The 24,680-nt window shown below is 38.0% G+C and overlaps 1 protein-coding gene across 1 annotated transcript in view; it reads right to left on the bottom strand.

Moving 5' to 3' along the window:
* Positions 1-704: 704 nt before the first annotated feature.
* The window catches only part of Asxl3 (additional sex combs like transcriptional regulator 3), a 133,286-nt gene continuing 109,310 nt past the window's right edge, over positions 705-24,680 (bottom strand). Inside the window, exons 8-11 of the mRNA XM_013014879.1 lie at positions 15,263-15,359; positions 12,930-13,035; positions 7,987-9,952; positions 705-5,268 (exon numbers count right to left, since the gene is read on the bottom strand). Coding sequence (XP_012870333.1) covers positions 1,543-5,268; positions 7,987-9,952; positions 12,930-13,035; positions 15,263-15,359 — 5,895 coding nt within the window. The 3' untranslated portion in view covers positions 705-1,542. The remainder of the gene's footprint in view (positions 5,269-7,986; positions 9,953-12,929; positions 13,036-15,262; positions 15,360-24,680) is intronic.

The following is a 24,680-nucleotide window of genomic DNA, read 5'->3' on the forward strand; positions in this document are numbered from 1 at the left end:
CATTGACTAAAGTGATCCCATGTGAAAGTATCTGCTAATCTTACCTTGGATATAGATGATTTTCCCCACTTTTAAAAAGTTCTACGGCCATGAGCAACCAGCAGGTTAATGGCACTCCATATTTCGTGCTCTGTAATCTGAAGTTAAGTGGGCAAGGTTTTGTTTGCTTTCATCTTCCCAGTGTGTGTGGTTTGTGTGTGCTTTTGAACTTCTTTTTGGGAATAGAGCCTCCTGAACTAGCAATAGGGTGGCCCAAGCATATGGAATGTTGCTCAACTACTCAACCTTTGGACTTTACTGGATAAACTCTGAAGACAAATGCCAAAGATGCAGTATCCCTTTTTCAAAAGTAGTTCCAACCCTGCCCCTCACAGCTAGATATGGGGCACAAAGCAAATTATGCAATAATGCATCTATTTTTAAAGGCTGTAATGCAGACTGAGAATCCAGAGCTGGGAGGGATGTGACATGGTTCAGAAAATTGTCATGCTTAAGCCTTCTGCAGTTCCTTTTGCCATCAGGGACACTAGTGCAAAGAGATGGGTGAACCCTGAAATGCTAGAGGATAGGATGCAGTGATATCATTAATAATCTTTAATTATATATGTGGTCATTGAATTGCACTGAATAGAATGTCTAATATTTACATTCTCAACCCATTTATGCATGCATATGACATTTTGATTGCTTTTACTTTCAGGGCATTTTTTTTCATATTTGCTCTTCAAAGCCATCCATGAAGCTCCCAAATCTTATGGATTTATGGTCCTTCTTTGGCCAAGCATTCTTATACTATCTGGGGATTAAGGGCTGGAACCATAATATTGGTTCCCTGAGGCCCATGATACAATTTCAGATGTAGGACACATTTCACTACAATCTGTGTACAAAATCCAAGGTAAATTCAGATTTTTCTGCCAGTCTCTGAGAAAGTGTATTAAGAAGGGAGGAATGAGAACAGGGACAGTTGGTTTCATCGATGGCATAACTCCTTTAATGTACCATTTATGATATGAGTAAATACAAGGAATCACACACTTAACTTAGATTCCCCATTCCAAATAGGACTTAATCATTGTAGTCATGGCAGGTCCAAGAAATGTCACTGTAAAAAACACTTGTCGTGATGGTAAATTTATAGAAAAAAAATGTGTGATCAACATTAGTCATTTTTATTGTTCTCTTCCTATACTTGCAGTTCTGGTGATTAGACAGTTTAAAAATGTCCTTTTTCTAGTTACACCTGGGCAAGAAAAAGGCAAAAAGGAAATGGGGCAGTGACCTGTATACCATATACAAAAACTTTCCAAAGGTTGGAATGGCAACTAAACATGTAAAGGGACATGCTGTTGAGCCATTCAGATGGGATATCTCCTCCCTTTCTGAGAAATGTAAGAACATAATAACCTAGAGAAGAAATGATAATCTGTTCCAAAGTAAAAAATAAATTAGCATACAAGCCACTGCAGTTTCAATTTGCTGTTGTTGATGCTGTTTGGCTTTTCCAAGTTGAAAAGGGATACTGCACCTTTCACTCAGCTCTTACCGTACAACCAGGCAAGCTACACAGAGTTTTGAAGGACCTATGCAGTCATCATGGCAGAAGGCTCCACAGCCTTTGCACACGATCATGGCTTTGAGCCGGCAAGAGCATTTCAGTTCCAACTCATCTGCATTGCTGCTGTCCGCAAAGTTCTGAACAGGCATCTGAGCATTTGGACCAGGCAGGGCTGTGCCAGGACTGGAGCCACTTCCCAAAATCCCAATGGACTTTTCAATTGCGGACGCTGCCCTTTTGAAGCTTGTGCTCCCAAAGTGTATTGTTGGATAATTTCCACAGAGCTGCTGTTGCTGTGGCACCTGCATTTTCTGAGCAGCTAATTGGGTGAAAGGCTTCTGTGGCTCAGAAAGCAAATAGGAAGAGAAATCTGCATTTTTTAGCGCAAATGCTTTTAACTGTTCTTTCATTTCATTCTGGTCATAGGAAACTTGTTTCATGCCCAGTTCACAGCTGCTGCTTAAACCTTCCTCAAAAGAAAGTGGTTCTGATTTTATATTGCTACATATGCCCGTGGACTGTGGCCAACTAAGTCTCTTAGTGGTTTCCATGGTAACTGGAGGTTGCTTTTGATCAGATGGGCCTTCAGCATTGGGGAGAGGTGGAGGTAGTGGAGGTGGAGGTGGAGGAGGCGGGGGCAAGGCCAAGGGTGGAGGGGGTGGGGGTGGAGGAGGTGGGGGTGGTGGCAATGGAGGATGCACTAGGGCTTTGTTAGGCATCGCGTGTGCAGCCCCTCCCACATCCTCAGCTTCTTTTGTGGGTATATTGGGTGATAGCATATTGGCTAGCCTTAGCTGGTGAGATGCTGATGAAAGACCAACTTCTCCCAATCCCTTTTGTTCAAGATGCCTATTGAAGGCAAATGTATTACAACCCACTGGAGTCTTAGACGAGGACTGTAATAGAGCTGCAGTGGGAATGGGGCCCCTGGCAGCCATGGGCATTTGGTAAAACTGCTGCCTGTGTGAGGTACCGGCATCAGGGTGGAAGCTGCCATTTTTGTCAACATGGAATAGGTTCTGCTGGAAGCTACATGCAGGGAGCAGCCGCTTTTGCTGTTTGACCTCGGGGCTGTGGACAATTCTGCTCTGCACGGAGTGCTTGTTGATCCATTCTTGTTTAAATGGCTGGCTGTGTCCTAGTGGAGTGGTGCTGGGGTTGAGGACACAAGCCACCCCTTTCACATCAGTGTCCGCCAGTAGCTTCCCTGGCTCACATTTAACTTGAGTGTGTTCCCCCACAGTCCTGGCCACTCTCTTTTTCGGATGGTTTTCTCGCTTTCTCATTTGGAGTGGTACAAGAGTCCCTGCCAAGTAGCCCTTACCATCTGGATTTGGGGAGTTCAATGGCGCTTCAATGATGTTCCTCTCTGGGGCTGTTTTACCCACTGAGGTAGTCTGGAGGGGTAAAGGAAGCCTGTTGATTTCAAGCTTGGCTCCCAGTCTGGGCTGTGGCAACACTTTTTCCAAAGGCAGGTTGCCCTGCAGTAACTGTGTCACCAGGGGGTTGTTGGCCTCCACAGACGACAGGCGGCAGCTTGAGCTTCCTGCACTCGGAACTCTTTTCAGGCTGTCTGTGGCCAAGGAAATCACCTCTTCCATGGGACTCGAGGTGGAAGCCTTCAGGGCCTGTGTTTGTGGTCCACTGGAGGCCACCTCAGCAGCTGGAGGAGGCAGCTCGGGGCTGGGAAAGTCTTCTGTGTCCATTCTGAACCCCTTTTCCATTTCATGAGGTTCGGATTTCACAGGAAGAGTGACACTGGTTATGAGACTCCTGGAGTGAAGTTCTGACATGTGTGGATAGCTTGCGTGTTCAGCTTTGATTGCCTTTGGGCAGCTCTGCTCTGGATATTCTTTCTGTTTACTGGCGCTGGAGTGACCAACCAGAGGCTGTCCTGCGCTCCTCATCGCATCCTCATTCCAGCAAATCCGGTTTCCTTGGTTATACTGACTGCTACAGGTAGTGTCTGCTTCACTCTTGAAAGTGGTAGTGTTCCGTGCCTGTTCAGCAAAGCTGTGACTAGGAGTTGTCACCTCATTCAACTTCTCTGGAATGACGAGGGGCAATTCTCGGAGACTGGGGCAGGGGCCCTGCAATGTTTTACAGTCTTGTTTGGCTGTGGAAGCACCAATGAAAGCAGAAGTGGGATCAACACTTTCATTTGTTACCTGCTCAGGCCTGCTGATCACGGACACCTGAGGACATGCCATGGGTTGTATGGATACTTCCGTCCTCACCGACCTGCTCTGCAGGTCCAAGCTGGCCTCGGTACTTTCAACGGAGACAGTCAGAGACAAACTGGAGGTCAGCGTGGTGCTGTGGTCAACGATCACTTTGCAAGGTATGGATCTGTTTATGGCTGCTGGTGCAAAGCCCCCTGGTGGCTGTTGAGGTTTTCCAGAGTTGTCTGCCCTATTTTGAGGCCCTGAATTTTTGTCCATGCTCTCAGCACTTAACTTGGGAGGACTATCGAAAGAGTTTATAGTTAGCATATTTCCAGTAAACATTGCAACAGGTGGATGTACAACCAGCGGGTCGGTGACTGCCAGTGAATCACTGCTGCTGAGGGTGGTTCTTACCGTGGTTCCCACGGATATGGTCGCTTGTTCTTCACTCCCAGGCATGGCTAACTTCTCAGGAGGGAATCTGTTGTTAATTCCTGTTGGGGGAATCAGGACAGAACTAGTGGAGAGATGGTTTGTCAAGGTATTTCCAATGGAGGGAGTTGGCACAGAGGTGTAATGACTGGAGACCAAGTTAGTAGGGTTGCTGCTTGCTAAAAGCATGGGTTTATCATCCATGGAGCTTGACAGACCGGCACCTTCTGTTGTGGCTGGAATGGAAGTGCTGTCAATACATTTTGGTATAATGGCTATGCATGAAGTGTCCGTTCCCTGGATGGTTTTTAACATGTTTATATTACAAGCAGAAATGGTTGTGTTTGCACTGTCAACAGACATTAAGACAGAGGATTTGTCAACAGGACTCACAAAGGGATGCTCTTTAATTGTTCCCGACATAGCAGTGCTGCAGACAGACACAGGGACAGAATTTTTATTAAAAAGTATGGGCACACTACTATTTTCAGAAGAGGTAGATGAAACAATTTTCTCAGATAAATGTGATATGGGGATGTTTTCGTCAGAACTGTGCGCAGATAAGTCAGTGGCAGTTTCTGGAAGTGGAGTTGGGTTAAGAGGCTGCTGTAATACAGTGGGAATCTCCCGAAGGTGTGTCGACTTGTTGCTGGGAGATCTGCAGTTTGGATTGACAATAATGACACCAGTGGAGCCTTCCATTTTTGTTTCAGAGTTAGAAGTGACTTCCAAATTTGGAGGTCCTTCCTTGGAGCTAAGTGGAGGCAACCGGGTCTCTTTAGTGGTCGGGAAAAGGTGGGCTCGAGCTTGATGCTTGGCAAAGAGCTTAGCCTTGGTCTGCTCTTTGATATGGGCCAGGGTTCTTGCTTTGCTGCCTTCTCCTGGACTTCCCATGGCTCCGGAGACAATGCTGGCCGCAGCTGCTACTGCAGCAGCTGCAGCAGCCTCGCGCTGGGCCCGGGCTTGTTGGGCCCTGGCTTTGATATCAGCGAGGGTTCTGGCTCCTGTGTTCCTTCCTCCACTGACAGATGTGCTAGTGGATGCTCGAGACTCTGCTTTGGAGACTGGTTGGCTCTTGATAATAAAAGGTGGTCCAATTTTGGAAAGCTGGATCTGAAAGAGGTAAGAATGGAAAGATTAAGTGTTTCCATAAACATGACCCCTGAGGAGGAAGTAAAAAGGTGGTAGAAGATGCTGTCTTCTCTTGTAATTGGAATGAACTATGCCTCAACCCCTCACAGGGCATTTAAGATTAATAACAGGTATAGTATGAAGTTAAGTCAACCTTTTAATCTCTAGAAACCTCAACTACTAATTTTATTCAGCCAGGAAGTACTATGTTTCCTTAAATGTCATAAAAATGAGAATAAAACCCATGCTTTTTTTTTTTTGTTGGTCATGGGGCTTGAACTCTGGGCCTGGGCACTGTCCCTAAGCTCTTCACCTCAAGGTGAGCGCTCTACCTCTTGAGCCACAGTGCCACTTCCAGTTTTCTAGTGGTTTATTGGAGATCAGAGTCTCATGGACTTTTCTGCCGGGATGGCTTTGAAATGTGATCCTCAGATCTCAGCCTCCTGAATAGCTAGGATTACAGGCATGAGCCACCATCACCTGGCAATGCATGCTTTTTTAAAAATGAGGCTAGTCAAACATATTTAAAGATATAGCTGTTTAAAATAGCCTCCTTAATGAAATGGAAACACACACACACACACACACACACACACACACACACACACAACTGGGATGCTTATTCTGTTTGAATTTATCTATCTTAATTTGACCCAAAGAAAAAGCACTCGCCAAAGGAATATAAGACCACAATTCTCATTCTGGCTTTGAAAACAGATTCTATGTGGTCCTAGGCAAGTTGCCTGCATGCTTCAGTTTCCAGGAACTCTAGGAGCCAAGGATTATATAGTTGTCTCAGTTCCCATACCAACTAACATGCTAGTTTGTACATGCATAAGGAGCACACTATTCTTGTAACTCAGTTGTAAAATGAAATGAGTTATTTATGGTCTATTTCCTTCAATAGAGCTATTTTTTAAAAAGATAGAATGAGGCTATATTCGTGAAAGAGCACTGCTTTCTAAGGGGGTTACATTATCATTATATTTTCATAAAAGCAAGGGTAAATCTGAGTTTTTTGTTCTTCAAATTAAATATGGGTCGGGCAGTTTCATTTGATACTGATATTCCACTAGCCTTGAATTCTGTATACATCATAATCTATACTGGTCACCTACATATGATAGGAAAGAGATTCATTATGTCAGCAAATTCATGAGACACATATACATACTTAGACTATTACCACTTGACACATACTATAGCATTGATTTCCATCTAGAATTAGGTTTTGGACACCAGACAGATGAGCTTATCTTTCTGAGCAACCTTCTTTCTTATTTTCCAAAAGTTTCTGAAGCTTAACCTTTAATCTATAGCTAGGAGGATGTGAATTTGGCAAGAAGATTCTATTTTTCCTTTAAAAATTCCCATTGTCGAAGAAAATAAAACACATTAAAATTAAACATAAATCTCTTTAACCAGGAGCTCAAGGGAAACATCCAATGTCTACTTAGTATCTGTCTCTTTAATTTCAATGTAGTCTAGTTACAAAAGGTCTTATCACTTTGAAAACCAATCTTTACCACCAATCAGGCTGATCTTCTTTAAAACACTTCCTCTAGGACGGATGTTTGTATTTTTCTATGTTTCAGAAAGTAAAATGTATGTTTTAAGTTGAAGTAGATTGTTCATCTTTTTATATGCTGACTTTCTCAACAGCTGCTCTATTAAATAGAATAACTAATAGTGACATTCTTAAAAGTCAACTTTGTAGAGATAATGAATCACCTGTGACATTGATATAAAAGTACAAAATAAAGAGAAAGTTATTTTTAAAATCTTGAAGTATTTATAATTTGGACAAATCTTGTAATGGTAAAATTATCCACTTTTTATGCCTACAAATGCAAAGAGCTTAGATAAAAGCACCAAATAAACATCAGAGTAGAAAAAAATTAATTAAATGAAAGTTTCTTTATTTAACTTTAACTTTCAGTTTATTCAAACAGGTCATATTTATATAAAAGATTTGTTTTTTGAAATGCTTGTCCATAAGGCTTTTAATTTTGTGGATTTAAAGACTTCATTATTATCTTGGGAATTAAAAATAATATATATATATAATTTATCTATAGCACTTTCCCTCAGATTTCATAAGGTGACTTTCAATCATTTATTTAATAAATATTTAATGAGACTCTTCCACAAGCCAGGACCTCTCTATTAGGTAAAAATGGTCTTTAGTAACTTTTGGAAAAATTAATAAAAGTTTAATATATAATGTATATAATATACAATGTGTACATATATAATATAATGTATATATAATATAAATATAGGTATATTTCACCTTCATTTCCTAGAGCTGGTTTCTGGCTTTTGTCTACATTTTATAATCCTACTACATTTTATAATCCTCTGAATTATTTTATCTCAGTTTTCCAAGGTGATGTAGATCACGATCTGCCCCTTAGAATGGTTTGTATGTCTCTCTCCCCAGTTTTTCCCCCCTTTAAATACTGATACCCAATTATATGCATATCTCTAAACCTCTCAATGTATGTTTTTTAAAAGTAACATATATAATTAGTTTGGGTAGGAGGAGGATACAACTATAAAATGATAGATAAGTAAGCTTGGAAGAAGAAAATAAAATATTATTCTTCGACGATAACTTTCTGAATAGGAAAAGCCTATCCATGGAGTTGCCTTGTTTCATTATTATTAAACTAATTACTACTGCTAATAGTACTGTACCTTGAGAGGGGGAACCCTGGGTTCCTCTCTTGGAGGCTGCTCTTTCTCGGCTGGGCTGCTGTTGGGAAGGTTCCGCACTGGCTGGTCATCTTCTATTCTGGCTCTCTTTTCCTTACAGATTCCAAAGCTATGCTGCTCTGCAGTTTTCCTCTTCGATATCTCTGATTCTCTGCTTTCATTCCTTATCCCATCAGGTGACTTGGAGGGTTCCGATGACTTGGAAGGATGTGAAGTCTCTAACCGATTCTGTGTGCTTCCTTGCTTATGGATTTTATTTCTTGAGCCTTCTGCAAATGAAGCCTTATCAACAGATGGGATATACTGCTTGTCCTGGAACTTGACCGATGGAAGCTCATTTCCCTTAGTCTCTGGCTCTTCAGAAAAGACAGATAATTCCAACGGTGAGGAAATTCCTTTCTTTTCTGTTCTTTGAAGGACAGTATGATTTTTAACTTTCATCATTTCTGTAGGAGGAAGTTCTGGGATTGAAGAAGGGTAAGGCTTCTCAATTTCAACATGAGATTTACAAGGCTGCTGACATGGGGGTTTGTTGTGCAATTCTTCAGCTGGAAATGCATCAGGAGTAATGGAAGAAGAACCTATTTTGATGGGTTCAGGAGTGTTGGATAGAGGCCTCTGCTGGGAGATGAGGCTCTCTCCTGGAGAGCTGACAGGGGCAGAAGTTTCATCTTTCTGTGGGGAAAGAGCTTCCTCAGATATGGAAGGTGACTTTCTCTGTTGATGCATCATTCTTTCGCTCATGGAAGAATTAGAAACGGGGGAAGTCTCTGTAGGAATTGAAAAACTGGATACAAAAGCAGTCTCAGAGTTGAGAAGCATGGAAGACACTGAAGATGTTTCTGATGTCAAAGGCAAATCAGACATTGGCGATGTGTCTGATGTTAAAGGCAGGTTAGATACTGGTGACGCTTCTGATGTTAATGGTAAGTTGGACATCAGAGATGCTTCTGATATTTCAGGTGAAGTGGATACTGGAGATATTTCTGACATTAAAGATGCATGAAGCCTTTCATCAGTGGGATTCCTCTGGTTATATTTGTCTGTATTTTCAGTGCTGGACACCTCAGAGCAAAATGTTGTTTCGAGAGAGGCTTGCGTACATGATTCTTCAGACATGGACTGGGCTTCCCCACCTGGAGATGGAAGGCTGGTACATGCTCCTTCTGGGCTCTCTGAAGAAAAGGAAGTTTCAGATATACAAACCTTTTCAGAAAGCTGCTCATCAGGATCACTCTGTAACTCCATTTCTACAGCAACTCCTTCAATTGGAAACTGGCTTTCTAGAGAAGATGACCCTGGTTTTATTTTTAGAGTATTGGTCTCTAGTGCAGTTTCTGGTTCTTTCTGTTCTGCATCACTGACATGAGTCACAGATGACGTAGAAGGAACCAGAGAGTCACAGACTTCCAGTTGATCAATAACAACTGACATTTCTTCCTGGGGACATTCTGATTTTTCTTCAATCTTAACTTCAATATGAGGCAAGGTTTCTAAAACATCATTCATTATAACACAAGATTCCAAGTTGTCTTCAGGAGCTGCTATTTGGGGCTCTTCATAAGAAGTGGCTGGACTTTCAGATTCCTCAGTAAACTCAGTTATTGTCTTATGATTTTCTTCTTGGCACTCACAGATGCTAGTCTCTACCTCTTCTGCAATTTCCTCCTGAATCACAGACTCCTCAGGGATCAAGATATCTTCTGCTTCTAACTCTGCCATGACATCTTTAGCTGGAACCTCTACCATAGGACAAAGTGTAGCACAGAAATCAGGCTCGGAGGATGCAGAACTCTTCATGCTTTTGGATGGCTGTTCTTCCATGGGGTTGGGGTTCAGTACAGAAGACTCTGAAGGGCCAGTGGCCTCACATGTGGAATTCCCTTCACCTCCATCACTGTGTGGTCCAGAAGTCAGCTTCATAGACTCCTCTCTTGACATGCCCAATCTGAAGAGAAATTAAGAGTGTCAAATTATTGTTCAACCAGAAAAGTAGAAAGGCACAAATGGAATCTCTCACAAAGATAGTATTTAATAAAAAATAAAGATAACTAATTAATCTTCTGATCACTACATAGCATGATTAATTATAAAAAAATTGCAGTTTGTAGTTGATATGTAGTTTCTCTACTGATTTTATAGTTATAACTCAGAAAATAGTCTACTTCTTATTAAGAAAGTCACAGATTATTATTTGTTAAAGAGATATGAACCATACCAAGTCTTAATAAAAGGTATATGAAAGTTACAAGTAATAGGATATTAGAAAATATAACTCAAAAGGCAATAGAAAATATGACTTAATTTTTTTAAATCAGAAAGTAGAAAATGCTCTTCAAACAGATAATTATGTCAACTTTAGAGGATGCAACAGAGGCAAATATAAATCAAAGAAAGATGAAGGAAACATATCCAATGCCGAAACTGAAATGACTTCTAAAGATTGGTTCTCTTAAGTCAACCTAAGTAATATTTCTCATCCACCTTATTTTTAAGCATAAATTAACAGTACAAAGATTTTTTATTGTGATATTTGTGAAATGAATATAATGAAATTTGACAAATTCACCCAATCTATAATACCTTTTCCCTTTGGCCCTTTCCTTCTTGTTAAGATGTTTTGGTGGGTTTTACTGTGGTGATTTCAAGCTAACATGAGGTGTACTTTATAATATTCACCCACCCCCATCTTCAAAATTCCCTTTCAACAATTATGACATATTTGTTGAGGTCTAGATTCTATAGATAAGCAAAAGTTACACTATTTATCCTCTTGAGCTTAGTTTATCATCTTATTTTGGCATTGTGTCAAACAACACAATATGGAATTCTAATAAAGAACAATAAGACAAATTTGGGTCATCCAAGTTTCTCTACATGCTTAAATTTGTTTAAATCAAGACTTTCAGATTTATTTAAATAGATCTTTCACTGTAAAAATATTGCATGCAAGACAGTAGAGAAAACTCAAGACATAATCTAGCCTAGTGTTACGTTGTCAGGCGAAGCTAAACAGAATTTTAACCAAGTATACTGTAAATCGTTGGGTTTTTTTGTTTTGTTTTGTTTTGCTTTTGTCACATTGACTTGCAGTATCAGCATCAGATGGCAGAGAAGTGTGCTGTTCTAAATGAAGTCAAATTAGGACACATGCATTGACAAACACTAAACATTTTCCAAAGAAAGAAATACAGCTATAATAGCATTGATACAGAGAAGATCTCAGTTAAATCCACTTCAACCTTTTACTTAAGAAAAATCCTTAAAACAAAAATGGAAATAAAATTAGCCACCCTTTTTGACTGTTTATTGCTGTCACTAAAATTCTGAAGGTTCTGAGATTATACAAAGTGATGCTTCCATGAATTATTTCTTTCTTTTCAATTTTCCCTACATCCAAAATCCAAAGTAACTATATTATAGTGAGAAAGAACAACTACATTATAGATATAGCAATGTGATAAACTTGAATGAGGTCTGGGGACTGGGTCAGGAGAGATAAAACTGACACTAATTTTATCCCTATCTAGGTATAGAAATCTAGCCATGAGACGCAGAAGTTCTATTGTTTGGCTAACAATAATATCAAATAAATAAAAACACTGCTCCCAATGTTGGCTTTCAGGACCAAGGAAGAAGGGCTACCTAGCAGTCTTCAGCCTTGTCCTCCTTTCAGTTTGGGTTGGAAAAAGTATCTAAAATGTAGACTCTTGGGTTCATCTCCTACAGATTCTCAATAATTACATCTTGATGGGTTCAGAAATTTCCTCTGTAGCTTTATCATTTCCAACACGGATTTTGATAAGTTTGTAGTGATTCTATGTGAATGCAGATAATAAGCCTGCATAATTTTTTGGTTTTTAAAAGAAAATATACTAACTAGCTCTATTCAATTTAAACTAAATATATGTTTGTGTCCAGGAATCCTGATGGAGCACCCTCAGGAATAATGCGAGGGAGGAGCTTACATTCTGAGAATGTAATCCCTTCAATGTCAGACTACATTCCCTGAGGAGATCTGCGTGTGCCTCCTGGCAAAGTGTTTTCCCCTTGACAGTAGAAATTTTGCAAAACGAGGTTCCAAAGCACAAAGTTTTGATACCTGCACCCACGTCTCCACCTTTAACACAAAACAACACGGTTTAACTCTTAGCCAGAAAGCAGGGGATGGGGTGGGGTGGGGGTTAAAGCCAATTTTCTCTACTATGGAGGACCTGCAGTTACTGTCAGTATCTCCTAAACATCTCCTTTCTTAGAGATCAGATTTTGTGAGACATCAATTCTGCACAAGCATACTGTATTTTCAGTAAACAAGCAGTGGTAAAAATGCTGCCATGCTAGTTCAGCTAGTAGCACACTACATGTGGTTGGTACTTAAACAAAAGAACAGTACATACACATACACATATAAATGAAAACCAGGCTGCACTTGAAACAGAACACCGATAAAGTAAGGGATAATGACCCAGGATTTCCCTAACACAAGAGCTAAACAAATAATAAATTGGCTATGTACAATCAATACGTTTGGAGAGAGAATGTGAGACTTAAATACATGAGTAAAACTACTTTTCTTTACAAGATTCATTAAAGAACATAGTTGGCTAAAAAACTAGGGGAATTTTGCAACAACAACAAAAAACTACTTATGAATGCCAAAATTGACTTCTGTAGGATTTCATGTGCTATTTTCAGTCTAAAATGAATTTTCATGAACAAGTTATAAACCTTTTAAAATGCATTTTTAAAAATTTAAGTGCTGATATGCCACTATAATTTTACCCACATTTCTTACGCTGAGGGACTATTGCCTTTTATCACAGGTTTATTAAGTTTTACAGCATATGAGTGTGCCATGTGAAGCAGGGAATTACATTTTCATTTCCTTGTAGGAGAAAGGAGAAAAAAAATGCTCTCATACTTACTTTTCCCCATAAAACCTCTCAAAGAATTTTTCTTTCCAAGGCTCTGTTTTCTTTTCCTTCTCAATTTCTTGCCTTATTCGTAATTGCATTTCTGGGGTAAACTCTCCTAGAAAGAAAATGGTCGATGAATTGAATAAAAATACTCCCATCTTTTGCCAATTAATAAAGAAAACATGTAATTCGTTTGAATAGAATTTTATAGACATTGATGTTAAAAGGGATGACTAATGATAATCTTTCTACTGCTCTTCTTTTATGAACATCACTCAAATAGTCATTTCATGTTAGATGAATTCTAAATCATTTAGCAAATATATTATATGTTAGGACCTGCAATGAAAGTATGTATATCCACTGCTGTGAAGAAAATCTGTCTGGTAAGAGTAGAAAATACATAAATGCCTGTGAAATAATGTCCACACAATGTGTAAGTAAAAAAAAAAGTACATGAAACAAGAGTATATAGGGAAATGCACTTAATTCTGTCTAAATCAATTAAAGAGGTTTACCTACAAGAGTTGATTCATGAGTTAGCTTTTGAAAGATGATTAAATTACAAGACACAGGAATATGAATATATTTATATTCTTTTGAAAGCCCATTAATGAGCAGGGCACAGAATTCAATGAAATAGGAAAGGAAGGATAAGGCCAATTACCCAGTTATGATTCAAAAAGAGATATGCATACCCTCAAGAGATAGAAAGAAAGCCTGGTGGCATTCAATAGAAGAGGAAAAAGGCTAAATAAATGGTTTACAATGAAAGATCTGACAATATGGAGAGGAACTTTCAGGATTCCAGCTCAAAGCCTGCTGAACAGTGAAGACAAGGGATGAAGATTACAATTGGGCCAGGACCAGTGGGAATGCTGAAGAGGGATCAAACTGAATTAAAAATTCATGATGAGATAAAGAAAGAGGGTTATAGGTACCATTAAGATTTTAAGCTCGTGGACTCTGAGGATGGTAGTGACAGTGAAGTAAGAAAAACGGAAAGAAGAGCAGATATGAAATAGAAAGCAGTACATTTAATATGGAGTATTTTAGTGGCAAGATGCATGTTATTAACTGAAGTCCAGTAAGTATTTAAAAATAGAATATTGGAGATCAAAAGAGTCAGATTTGGAAGTTCTTGGTATAGGGGAAATAGTTAGAATAAAGGTCATGAACATGGTTTATTGGAAAATATTTATGTTTTATAAAGTACTGAAGATATAAATATATCATCAAATGAAAGAATAGGAGCTCTAGAAGGAATCTGAAAAAGGATTGTTAGAAATATAGCCCCTAGAGCAATTTAAAATGTATCATAAAGAAAAAACACTGCAGATGATTCACATTAGACCGGGTAAAACAGAAATGAGATGGAGAAACGACATGACATGCAAGAACTGAGAAGAAATTAGACTTTTAAAATAGAAACTTTAGAAAATAGAAACATATTAATATTCTCTAGAATGATTATTTTGTGGGGCAAAATCTAGATAGGTAAGCAATAAGAATGAGGTAGCATTGGCCTTTTTTAGTCTTACAAAAACTTGGTGTTTTAAGGAAATACATGTTGAGGTGTAATTTAAATATAAAAAGAATTAAAAGAAGAATTCTTAGATTTGGAATATCTAAACAGGGAACAAAACTCTATAACTAAAATTATACTTCAAAGAAAATCATACTACATCAAATTTTAAAATTATATCATTGATCATATCATGTTACTTAAAAGTATTTGATATAAAAAGTTCTGGTGGCTCATGTTTAACTAGTCAGGAGGCTGAGACCTGAGGATCATGGCTCAAAGCCAGCCTGGGCAGGAAAGTCTGTGAGATTCTTATCTCCAATTAATCCCCAGCAAACCAGAAGTGGTATTGTGGCTCAAAGTGTTAGAGCAGTAGGCTTGAGTGAAAGAGTTTGGGGAAAGTGCCCAGGCCCTCATTGATGAAAGCACCACAACTGATGAAAGAAAGAAAGAAAGAAAGAAAGAAAGAAAGAAAGAAAGAAAGAAAGAAACAAAGAAAGAAAGAAAGAAAGAAAGAAAGAAAGAAAGAAAGAAAGAAAGAAAGAAAGGAAGGAAGGAAGGAAGGAAGAAAGGAAGAAAGGAAGGAAGGAAGGAAGGAAGAGAAAGAAGGAAAAGAAAGAAGGAAGGAAAAGAAAGAAGGAAGGAAGGAAAAGTTCTAGTATAACAGAAGAATTAAGAATTGGAGTAGGATGTCATTTGTTAAGTAAATTAAATTTATTTCAGGGAGGAAAAGGACTTGCACATCAAAGAAAAGTACAAAACTCAATACGTAAGCAAACTCCAATAGGTCCCATAATAACAGAAAACTGAAATTTACCTTCTGCCAGTCGCTGCTTCCACCCCTGCGCTGCATATGCAAAGAATTCATTATTTAGAGCTGAATTGCTGAGGCGTAAAATTCCATCACTTCCCATCTAGGAAATAAGCCGACAAAAACAAGATTCCATCAGGAATAATTCAAAGCAAAAGTATGCAGAAAGGCAGCAAATCTGAGTGGGGTTTGGTATGGGGAGTACAAGGAAGGGAATGAGGGAGAAGGAAGGGAAGAAAGAAAAGGTGGGGGGGCGGGATATGGGAAGGGATAAGAAGGGGAAACAAAGGAGGAGGCAACAATACTTGATAAGAAATGTACTCATTATCTTGCCCATGTAATTGTAACTCTTCTGTATGGTATTTTCATAATAAAATTTTTTTAAAAAGAAAGAAAAGGTAATCTCCTAGGACATATATGTATAGATATATAATCACACTATATGCATTATGCTTGCTGAAGGAAGGCACAGAAAAATTAGAGTATTATCTTCAGTTGGTTTCTTAGTTATGGAATGACAATAAAAGATAAAAATACAGATAATGCCAAACATTTGTTAAGTGGGAGTTAAGCAGCTCAAAATGTGAAAACTGTGTGAAGTATCTGGGTGGACAGGATGGGTTAGGGAGAATTTGACCTAAGAGTTGGGAATGGAGTAGGATCAAGCGACTGACAGGATTTGAACAAAAGGGTTGGAGTTTAAAGCATATATGTTCAGATAGCATGGACTTTATTGTAAATCAGAGCATCATAACCAATCAGTACTGGATCATTTCTGATGGTATCTTTGAGAATATTTGCTGTGTGATATTCATAAGGTCTGACAGCTGTGGCCCCTAGTACTTTTCAAAGATTGCCCCCCATACTCTAGATATCCTAAAAACATACTCAGATTTCTTATCCCTGTGCTTTGGCTTGGGATTTTTCTCCACAGTCCCTTGACAGTTACTTTAAAGATTTAATGCAATGCCCTCAGGTAGAGTGCTTGCCTAACATGCGTAAAGCCCTGGCTTCAATTCCTCAGTACCATATAAACAGAAAAAGCCAGAAGAGGTGCTGTGGCTCACGTTGTACAGTGCTAGCCTTGAGCAAAACAAGCTCAGAGACAGTGCCCAAGCCCAGTTCAAGCCCCAGGTCTGGGGGGAAAAAGAGAAAAAGAGAATGTTGACTTAAAAGTCCACACTTTATACCATCTAATGCACATTTGATACTTCTGAACTGGATCATGACCAATGAAATATAGAAAGACAGAGATTGTGGACAAATATGAGATACACTGATGATATTAACAGAGAGGCCACAGATTTGATATTTTTCATTTCATCTAAGAAGAAACCAATAGCCATGCTACTAAAATAGTGCATTAGAAGATTTCAAGCGATGTTTCACTCATGCATTGATTATTCTCAATAGATACCTATAAGGCCAGTCAGATAATGTGCCTGGTACTTGTAAAGTGTTGGCAATAAAGAAAATGCCCATGGGCTGGGAAGGTGGCTCAGTGGTAGAGCATTTGCCTTGCATGCTCGAGGCCTTGGGTTCGATTCCTCAGCACCACATAAGCAAAAAGAAAAAAGCCAGAAGTGGCGCTGTGGCTCAAGTGGTAGAGCGCTAGCCTTGAGCTGAGGGACAGTGCCCAGGCCCAGAGTTCAGGCCCCACGACCGGACCAAAAAAAAAAGAAAATGCCCTTATCCTTATGTGGTGAATAAACTCCATATGTAGCAGATGTGTCTATTGTTTGTCAATTTTTCTACCCACCTGAGGTCAGCAGCCTCTTATGAGGGGAAAATGTCCCAGGTTTCCCATCTGTTGACTGTATAATTCTAGAACACTATTCTTTAGAAGGTGGTTTATGCATGAACCAACCAATGTTATTTGGTTATGTATCCCAAATGACTAGAATGTATAAGTCTGGAAACTAAGGATTTAAAAGAACCTTCACACTGTAAATTCTAGGTCTCCACTTGAAAACTGTGTGCATCCTGTTCCCAAGACTCTAAATTCTGAGGGATTATAAGCCCAAGACAAATGGGTCAATCAGCTCTAGCCATCATTAGGAAAGAGGACTACTGCTGTGGGTGGGGTGGGGGCGTAGACCACAGGACACTACGAATGCTGGTTGCTTTCAACCTGAGTTGAACAGCACTGATGGCCATAAAGTGCAAGACAACTATGGAACCACACGCTGCAAGGACAGAGGGGTGGGGCCCTCTAGCAGGCCAAGCAGCAGATCTGCTAGTTGGAGATAAATACAAGTGGGTGTAAAGAGAAGGAAATAAGGAATTGCATGCAGTCTTAAATCTACTTAAGATTAGTGCTGCTTAACGCTGGTCATCTAGTCTGAAGTCTTGTTCTTGTCACTGTGACCAGGGGCCTATTAAAGAGTTGTGACAGAGGGCTTTTCATGTGAGGTATAGGTAGATGGAGTGGCATAAGAAGTTGATGACAGCATTAAATGGTGGTGATCTATTCTGTGACATGCCCCATGAATTGCAGAGCAGCTGGAACACACAGTTCAATGCACCAACCCACGCTAACTGATAAGGTTCTAGGATTTTCTGTGAAGCCCAAAGGTCTTTAAGGTACTCTGCAGGTAGACTGGGAATATAAACCTTGGTCCTAAGAAAAACTCAAAATCCATAGGAGGTAAGAGCCTGGAAAGAGGCCTCATTTTCCTTTGGTCCTTTGTTTTTGTTCTTTCTATGGGTACATTCTTTGGTTCCACATGTTGTCTCCAAAGTCTTCAATAGCAAGGAGGCTCAACTGTCTAGAGAGCTTCCACTGGCCCTCTCTTTCATAATTGAATTCAAGTTCTCATCCAAGCTCTACTTTGGAAGGTAAGATGATGAGTCAAACCTCATAAGACAAGTGACCTAAGAAGTTTGGGCTACAACTTCTACCTGAGTGCATCCCAGCACAGGTAGCCCAGGTAAGCATGAAATATCAAGTTAATAGCTTCTCCTTCACTCTGTGTCCACCTCTTCCTAGTTGTTTAATGTGAGCCAGAAGGAGAAAATTGTGATCCTGCTCTAGGTAATAGGCAAATATCAAAAAGGTTGAAATGTCATAAAAAGGCTACAAAGATGTGCACGTGGAAAGACTTCAAGTCCTGTGTAAAGACCAGAAAGTAGGAAAGAGAAACACAGCGATACAAGTACTGATGGTCATGGAATATTTCATAAAGGATGATAAAAGACAAATTTAAGAGACACTCAAGATTAGACAAGGCTTTAGAATTGAGAATTTGATATTTATGGGATATCAAAATTATTCAGAATGATTCTGAGAGATAGAAAAGATTAAAAATATGGCTGCTCTAGAGCACAAGGATCAATGTTATCAAGGAAGTCTAGCATAGAAATTATGAATGAAGAGGAAATAGTTGTCTGAATATTTCTCCAAGAAGCCTGACTTTCCTATGAATACAGCTTTGGAATACCTGTCATAGTAGTTTAAGAGTCATAGGCTGAAAAAAAAGCTTCTATATACTAAGAAAGATTAAAAGAGAAGAGGAATGTTTCTAGTACAAACAGCTTAAACTAGAACTACTAGGCAGAAAGCAGGCTGTCTGAAAATACAAGAAGAAATTCCAAACTACTGACCTTTATAAAGGCTCAGAGAAAAATGTCTGAATTATTTTTCATATGAGGACACATACAAAATCTGTCTTCTATAGACAGAGTCATGTAGGTATTCTATAAAAGTTAATTGCATTGTCCTTATTTTAAATGGTGAAGAAATTAATTTAACTATGGTAACTAATGTACAGTATTTTAGTTTCATGTATCTTTCCAGGCCAGGAACTTGATTAATTAGTTAGTCATTGAAATTTCAGCAAGAATCTTAAGGCACAAATGAACAGCAGATCCTGATGGGCTCTGAGAAGATTCTCAAGATTTCAACACAAGAAAATTCAAGGCAGGGTGACTGAAAAACATTAAAGAATATGGAAGCTAGCCTCAGAGGAAATGTTTCTCTTTTTAAAACAGCAAAACAACATGAACTGCCAGATTCCCAGTCTATGTGAGACAGCACGATTAAACACCAGGGCTAAATTAGACTTAGGAAATACATGCCAATAAAACTTTTAAAATACACTATTAATTTTATGGCCCTTAAGAAATACTGTCTAAAAGATATAACATTTTAATGAACTAGAACAATAAACATTTCTGGAAGGTCTATTTATTTATTGCTGAGCTATAAATTCTTGTAGTTTTCATTAGCTGAGACAAAAACATTCATTTTAAAAACAAAATCACCTCTCTTTTAATGAAGTGTCCAGCTAGCCTACTGGTAACTTATTCTTCCTTTGTAAATCAGCGAGGGGAAAAAAAACTGATTAAATGATATTCATGGAGGAAATAACACCAGTAAAGGAAATGTTCCATTGTAGAAATCCTCTTACAAAGGTTGAAATATTTTCTTTGACATTGATTATATCACATACATTTTAGGCGATGTATGTTAGGTAGAATTCGGAGTATCACACAAATATTGCTGTAGTTAATTCAAAGCAATATTCACGTTTAATCAAGTATATCTTTAAACCTGAATTGTATTCTTTATCGCCTTTTTTTCTTATTTTGCTTTTTGCAAATGATTCTGCATGCAGTTAGGTGGCTGATAGAGGAATATGAGAAATGTACTGGATTTAAAAAAATAGAAATGTAAGCAGTTTGGATTTTACTCTATCATGAATGGAGAGTCTTTAAAAGTAAAGCAGAAGACTTATGAGAAGATTCCTATTAATGTGTGTGGAAAAGCAGACTGCTAGTTTAGACTGGTTTAGTAAGGATAGCTGATAACTGACTTCATAAAGAAGGACACTCAAGTAAACCCCTGAACAAAGTACTAATATGAGTGATCTCACACCTCTATGGTGGAGGTGTGAGGTGCCTGATAGCTGGAGGGGACCCTGGGAGTGAGTCCAGAAGAGTACAGCATCTGTTGGCCTTTGTACACACTGACAATTTGTCTTCTCTACTCAGGAGACTAAAAAAGCTTTAGAGAAATATTTGACTAGAGGAATGATGAGAAATAACATTTCAGGCACAGTGTCTGTTTAGCATCCACAAGACCTCGGTTCTACCCTCAGTACCATTAAAAAGCTGAACTCAGTACCAATAAAACCATTTAGAATTATGAAAGTAACACTTGGCAGGCTAGCTCCTGTTTTCAATGAAAAACAAACAATAAGGTCTTTAGAGCAAATGCAACCTAGACAGTGAGATTACTAGCAAGAGACTAATTCAGTATCCAAGAGTAAAGGACATGAACCATCAGCAGTTAGCACCAAGTCTTTGCATCAAGTTCATACCACAATAGCGTGAACTCAAGACAAGGTGTTTGTTCTCTCTAAAGAGCAAAGTTTCATTTTTAACCTCATTCTGATGATTTAGATGTCTTGAGTTACTAAATATCTGTTCATTTAATCCACAGGAGAAAATGTTATTTTTCAGAAGAGTCCAAAGATAAGCTTAAAAAATGAAGAAAAGCAACTAGGAAAGAGATCACATTGCTAAAGAAGCTAGGATTAACAATATGCTAAAAACTGCTTTGCAAATAATGTCATAGAACTATTTCCAAATTATAGCAAAACAACATTCCCCAAACTGAGCTTGGCCAAAGAGGTATTTTAATAGGCAGTTTTAATGGGGAAGTCCAGGTATATGAAATTTATTCTTCTTAGCAATAAACAGAGCTGATGTCTATTAAATATGGTTCATATTTTTTCCACAGTATGCTACAATTTCTTTTAAAATACTTAAAACAGAATTAGGTAGTACATTCCAAGTTTTTTAGCTCATAATCCTCTCACAGAAAAATTAGCTATACCTCCTGGAACAATGATTTCCTAGAGCGAAGTTTAGGAAATGATGCATTAAGATTTGTGCTAGAGGGCAGAAGGAGTTAAATAAAATTAAACTAGGACAATAAATTTGTATATTCTATATTAAAATTACTTGTTGAACAAATCAATTGAAAATTTCACAGTCTGGATATAGAATAATTTTCACAAAAATGCAAGAAATAAGAATTCTAGCTAAGTAAATGAAATAGTAAAAAAAAAAAATTTAACTTATAAGCATGAATGATCACAAGTTAAAATCCCACTGTAAGAAATACCTTTGCTATTCCTTTTAAAGAATCAATATGTGCAAAGAAACTTGAAAACAGTTATAAATTTTCATTCTAAAGATGTAATCAAGACTACTTTCAACCGTAAGAAAAAAAACTAACATTATGTAGCATTTATCCTTCCACCTACTTTGAAATAAATATTCACAGAATCAAACTGAAATGAACAAAAGGCAAGTTTCAGAAAGAAAATATTATGAAAAACTCAACATTTAGATGGAAAAGTGGAAGGCTTTTTGTGTCATAATTGTTATGACAGAGTTTTAAAGCTGATTTTCATAATAAAAGCCTTTCTTCTTCTGAGATGAGCTGATTTCCTTTCTTCTTACTACATGCTGCTTTTGTGATGATGGCTGAGCATGAGGAAGAAATCACAAGGCATAAAGTTCAGCATGGAAGGATGGGGAGATGAAAGTTCTGCCTTACTTAGGATGATGCGAGCTGTAGTTCTTAATTACAATGAAGTTCTTCTGGCATAGGAGTAGACAGGAGAAATAGATGGCAACATTTCAATGTTAAATGAGATTTATAAATATCTGAACTATTATAAAGGGCTTTGGAAATGAAAGAAGATTTTAAGATAGCCTAAGTAACTGGTCTTGTGGGAAATGATTATCAGCTGATCATAAAAAATAACACACATGTACACAATACATGTGCATATTCATATCTACATATTGCCACCTCTGTATATATGCATACATATGCATGAATGTGTATAGAAACATACACTGTGTGTGCAGGCATACATTAAAAGATGCATATATATTGTTTATGTATATAAGTATATAGATCCACCTATTACAGTATATACCTTTCCTATTACATTACCCCCTTCAAAGTGTGTGAAAATACAATTTGTATGCAATCCATCACTGGGTTAAGATGATAATATTCTTTGGGATGGAATCAAATCGAATGCTCATTCCTTTGATCAGGTAACCTGTAACACCTCAGGTGGGCAGAGAAGATGGTTAATCCAAGATGAGAATACAGTAACTTAGAATAAGACATACTGGCAAGCATGTACCCAGGCCCCAATTAATAGACAAAAGGAATTTACTAACAAATAGGGAAAATGTTTCTCTCGTAATTTGTAAGTTCTGAATTTCAGCACATATAATTGGGGAAATCATGTTTGAATATGTGAAGAATGATAGAAACAAATGAAAAAGGTGAACCTTAATATTGAGTCTTAAAAGAGTTCAATTACTGAGATTCAACTAGTATAGTTAACACAGGACTTCAGTGATGCTTGCATACAATATTATTAGAAGCAATAATTACTTTCCAACGACATTATTCTACACTTTAATAGTCTGACACTTTTGTAAGAATCATTCTGTTTTCCAATTTCAAAAGGAGGAATTGCTATTCAAAGTGCGATAATTTCTGCATTGCCTCGGCAGCCAGCTCAGAAGAAATGCAGCCTGTGGAAAAATCAGTAAAAGTAAATGAATTAAAGAGATCTAAAGGTGAGAATAAAGCCTTTGACAAAAATCAAGCTTTAATCTAACACTAGAGAAATATGTTTTGATGTTCACAGTGCATCTACTTCATGACAAATTTGTAGGCAATGCTTGGCCACACCCTGAGGCAATCTGATATGTCTTTATGAGAAGTGATTTTCTTCAAAATTATCTAAATATGGATAGTAAGATATTTTTTAAAGTTAAACTAACATGAAAATGTGTGTATATTTTTTAAATGTCTTAAAAGTTATTATCTCTTTTAGCTGCATTTTTATCAATGTTCCTTTTATGGGCAGGGAGCACAAAAGCAGGATTTCAATGCTCAGCCATGAAATGGAAGAACAGGGTTTTATTTAGTGAAACTCAAGTTCATGTTCTTGTGTAGATAAAATAAGGTTATGTTATCATGTAGTAGGATTCAGTGAGTCACTGTTTCCATTCACAACCCATGGAACAGCTGTGTTTAAGTCACTATTAGTCACTCATGTTATTAACAAACATTTGGTAAGCTTTTACTAGGTGCCAAGAGCTATGAAATGGACAGTTTCTGCCATAAGAGCCTCATCCAAGACTGAGAGAGTATAGGATAAAATGTCGAGTAGTGCCCAAAGAATATTCAATGTCGTATGTATCTGCTTCCTCTTTGGTAACCCTTTAAATATCTATGGCTCTAATATACCTATATATGCCCCTTTACAGCTGAGCAGTAGTCCCAATCTCCTTATACTTTAATAAGAACTAACCAACCATAAGAATAATTAACAATTTAGTGTTTCCATTAGGTCTGAAGGTAGGTTTTTTTGTCTGTCTGTGTAGCTACAACAAAAATTGGTTTCTGTTTTGGATGATGAAAAGTCCAAGATCAAGGTGTAAGTGGATTGTGTGTATCATGAAGGACCCTTCTCAAAGGATCATCTTCACATAGTAGAAGGAGCTTGTTGGTTCTCAGGAGGTTTTTCTATGGTTACTAGTCTGTCATTTAATCACTTTCCTCAGGTCCCATTTTCTAATACCATCACAGTACAGGTTAAGATGTCAACATATAAATGCTAGTGATGACGTATAAACATTCAAATATATAGTAAGTAAACACTGAAGCAGGACTTGACCTCTCAGAAATATCATTATATTAAGTGGCTTCCTCTAACATGCATGGATTAATTATTTTATTCAAAGGCTTTTAAAAATAATTTTAATGGTTATTTCTCATTCATTTTATGAATTTTATGAATTTTCTGTTTATGTGGTAGCTAGGAATTGAACTCATGGCCTCATGCATGATAGGCAAGATTTTATCTACCCTAAGCCACATTCCCTGCCCTTTTCAATTTATGTGCTAGATGCTGGGAGTAAAATAATAATTGCAGAAGATATAACTGTGTCCTGCAAAGTTACATTAACGAATTTTATTAAAGTCCATGTAGAAAACACAATACATTTCCATATGAATGGGGAATGTCATTCTTTCTGATAGAAGCACAAAATTCCATTTTGTATGTATACCACATTTTCTTGATCTACTGAGGGGCATCCGAGTTGATTCCATATCTTAGCTATATCAAATAATGCTGCAATGAACATGGCTGTGCGGCATAGAGTGAGCTTGATTGGTCATAGGAAAGCTCTATGTGTAGTCTTTTGAGGAACCTCCATGCTGCTTTCCAGAGTGGTTGAACAAGTTCACATTCCCACCAACAGTGTAGTAGCTTTCCCTTTTGGCCACATCCCAGCCAGCATGTGTTATTATTAGCTTTCTTGATAATGGCCATTCTAACTGTGGAATCTCATTGTTGTTTTTATTTGTGTTTCT

Source organism: Dipodomys ordii, unplaced genomic scaffold (genome assembly GCF_000151885.1).
Source record: "Dipodomys ordii isolate 6190 unplaced genomic scaffold, Dord_2.0 Scaffold25, whole genome shotgun sequence".
Taxonomy (NCBI): domain Eukaryota; kingdom Metazoa; phylum Chordata; class Mammalia; order Rodentia; family Heteromyidae; genus Dipodomys; species Dipodomys ordii.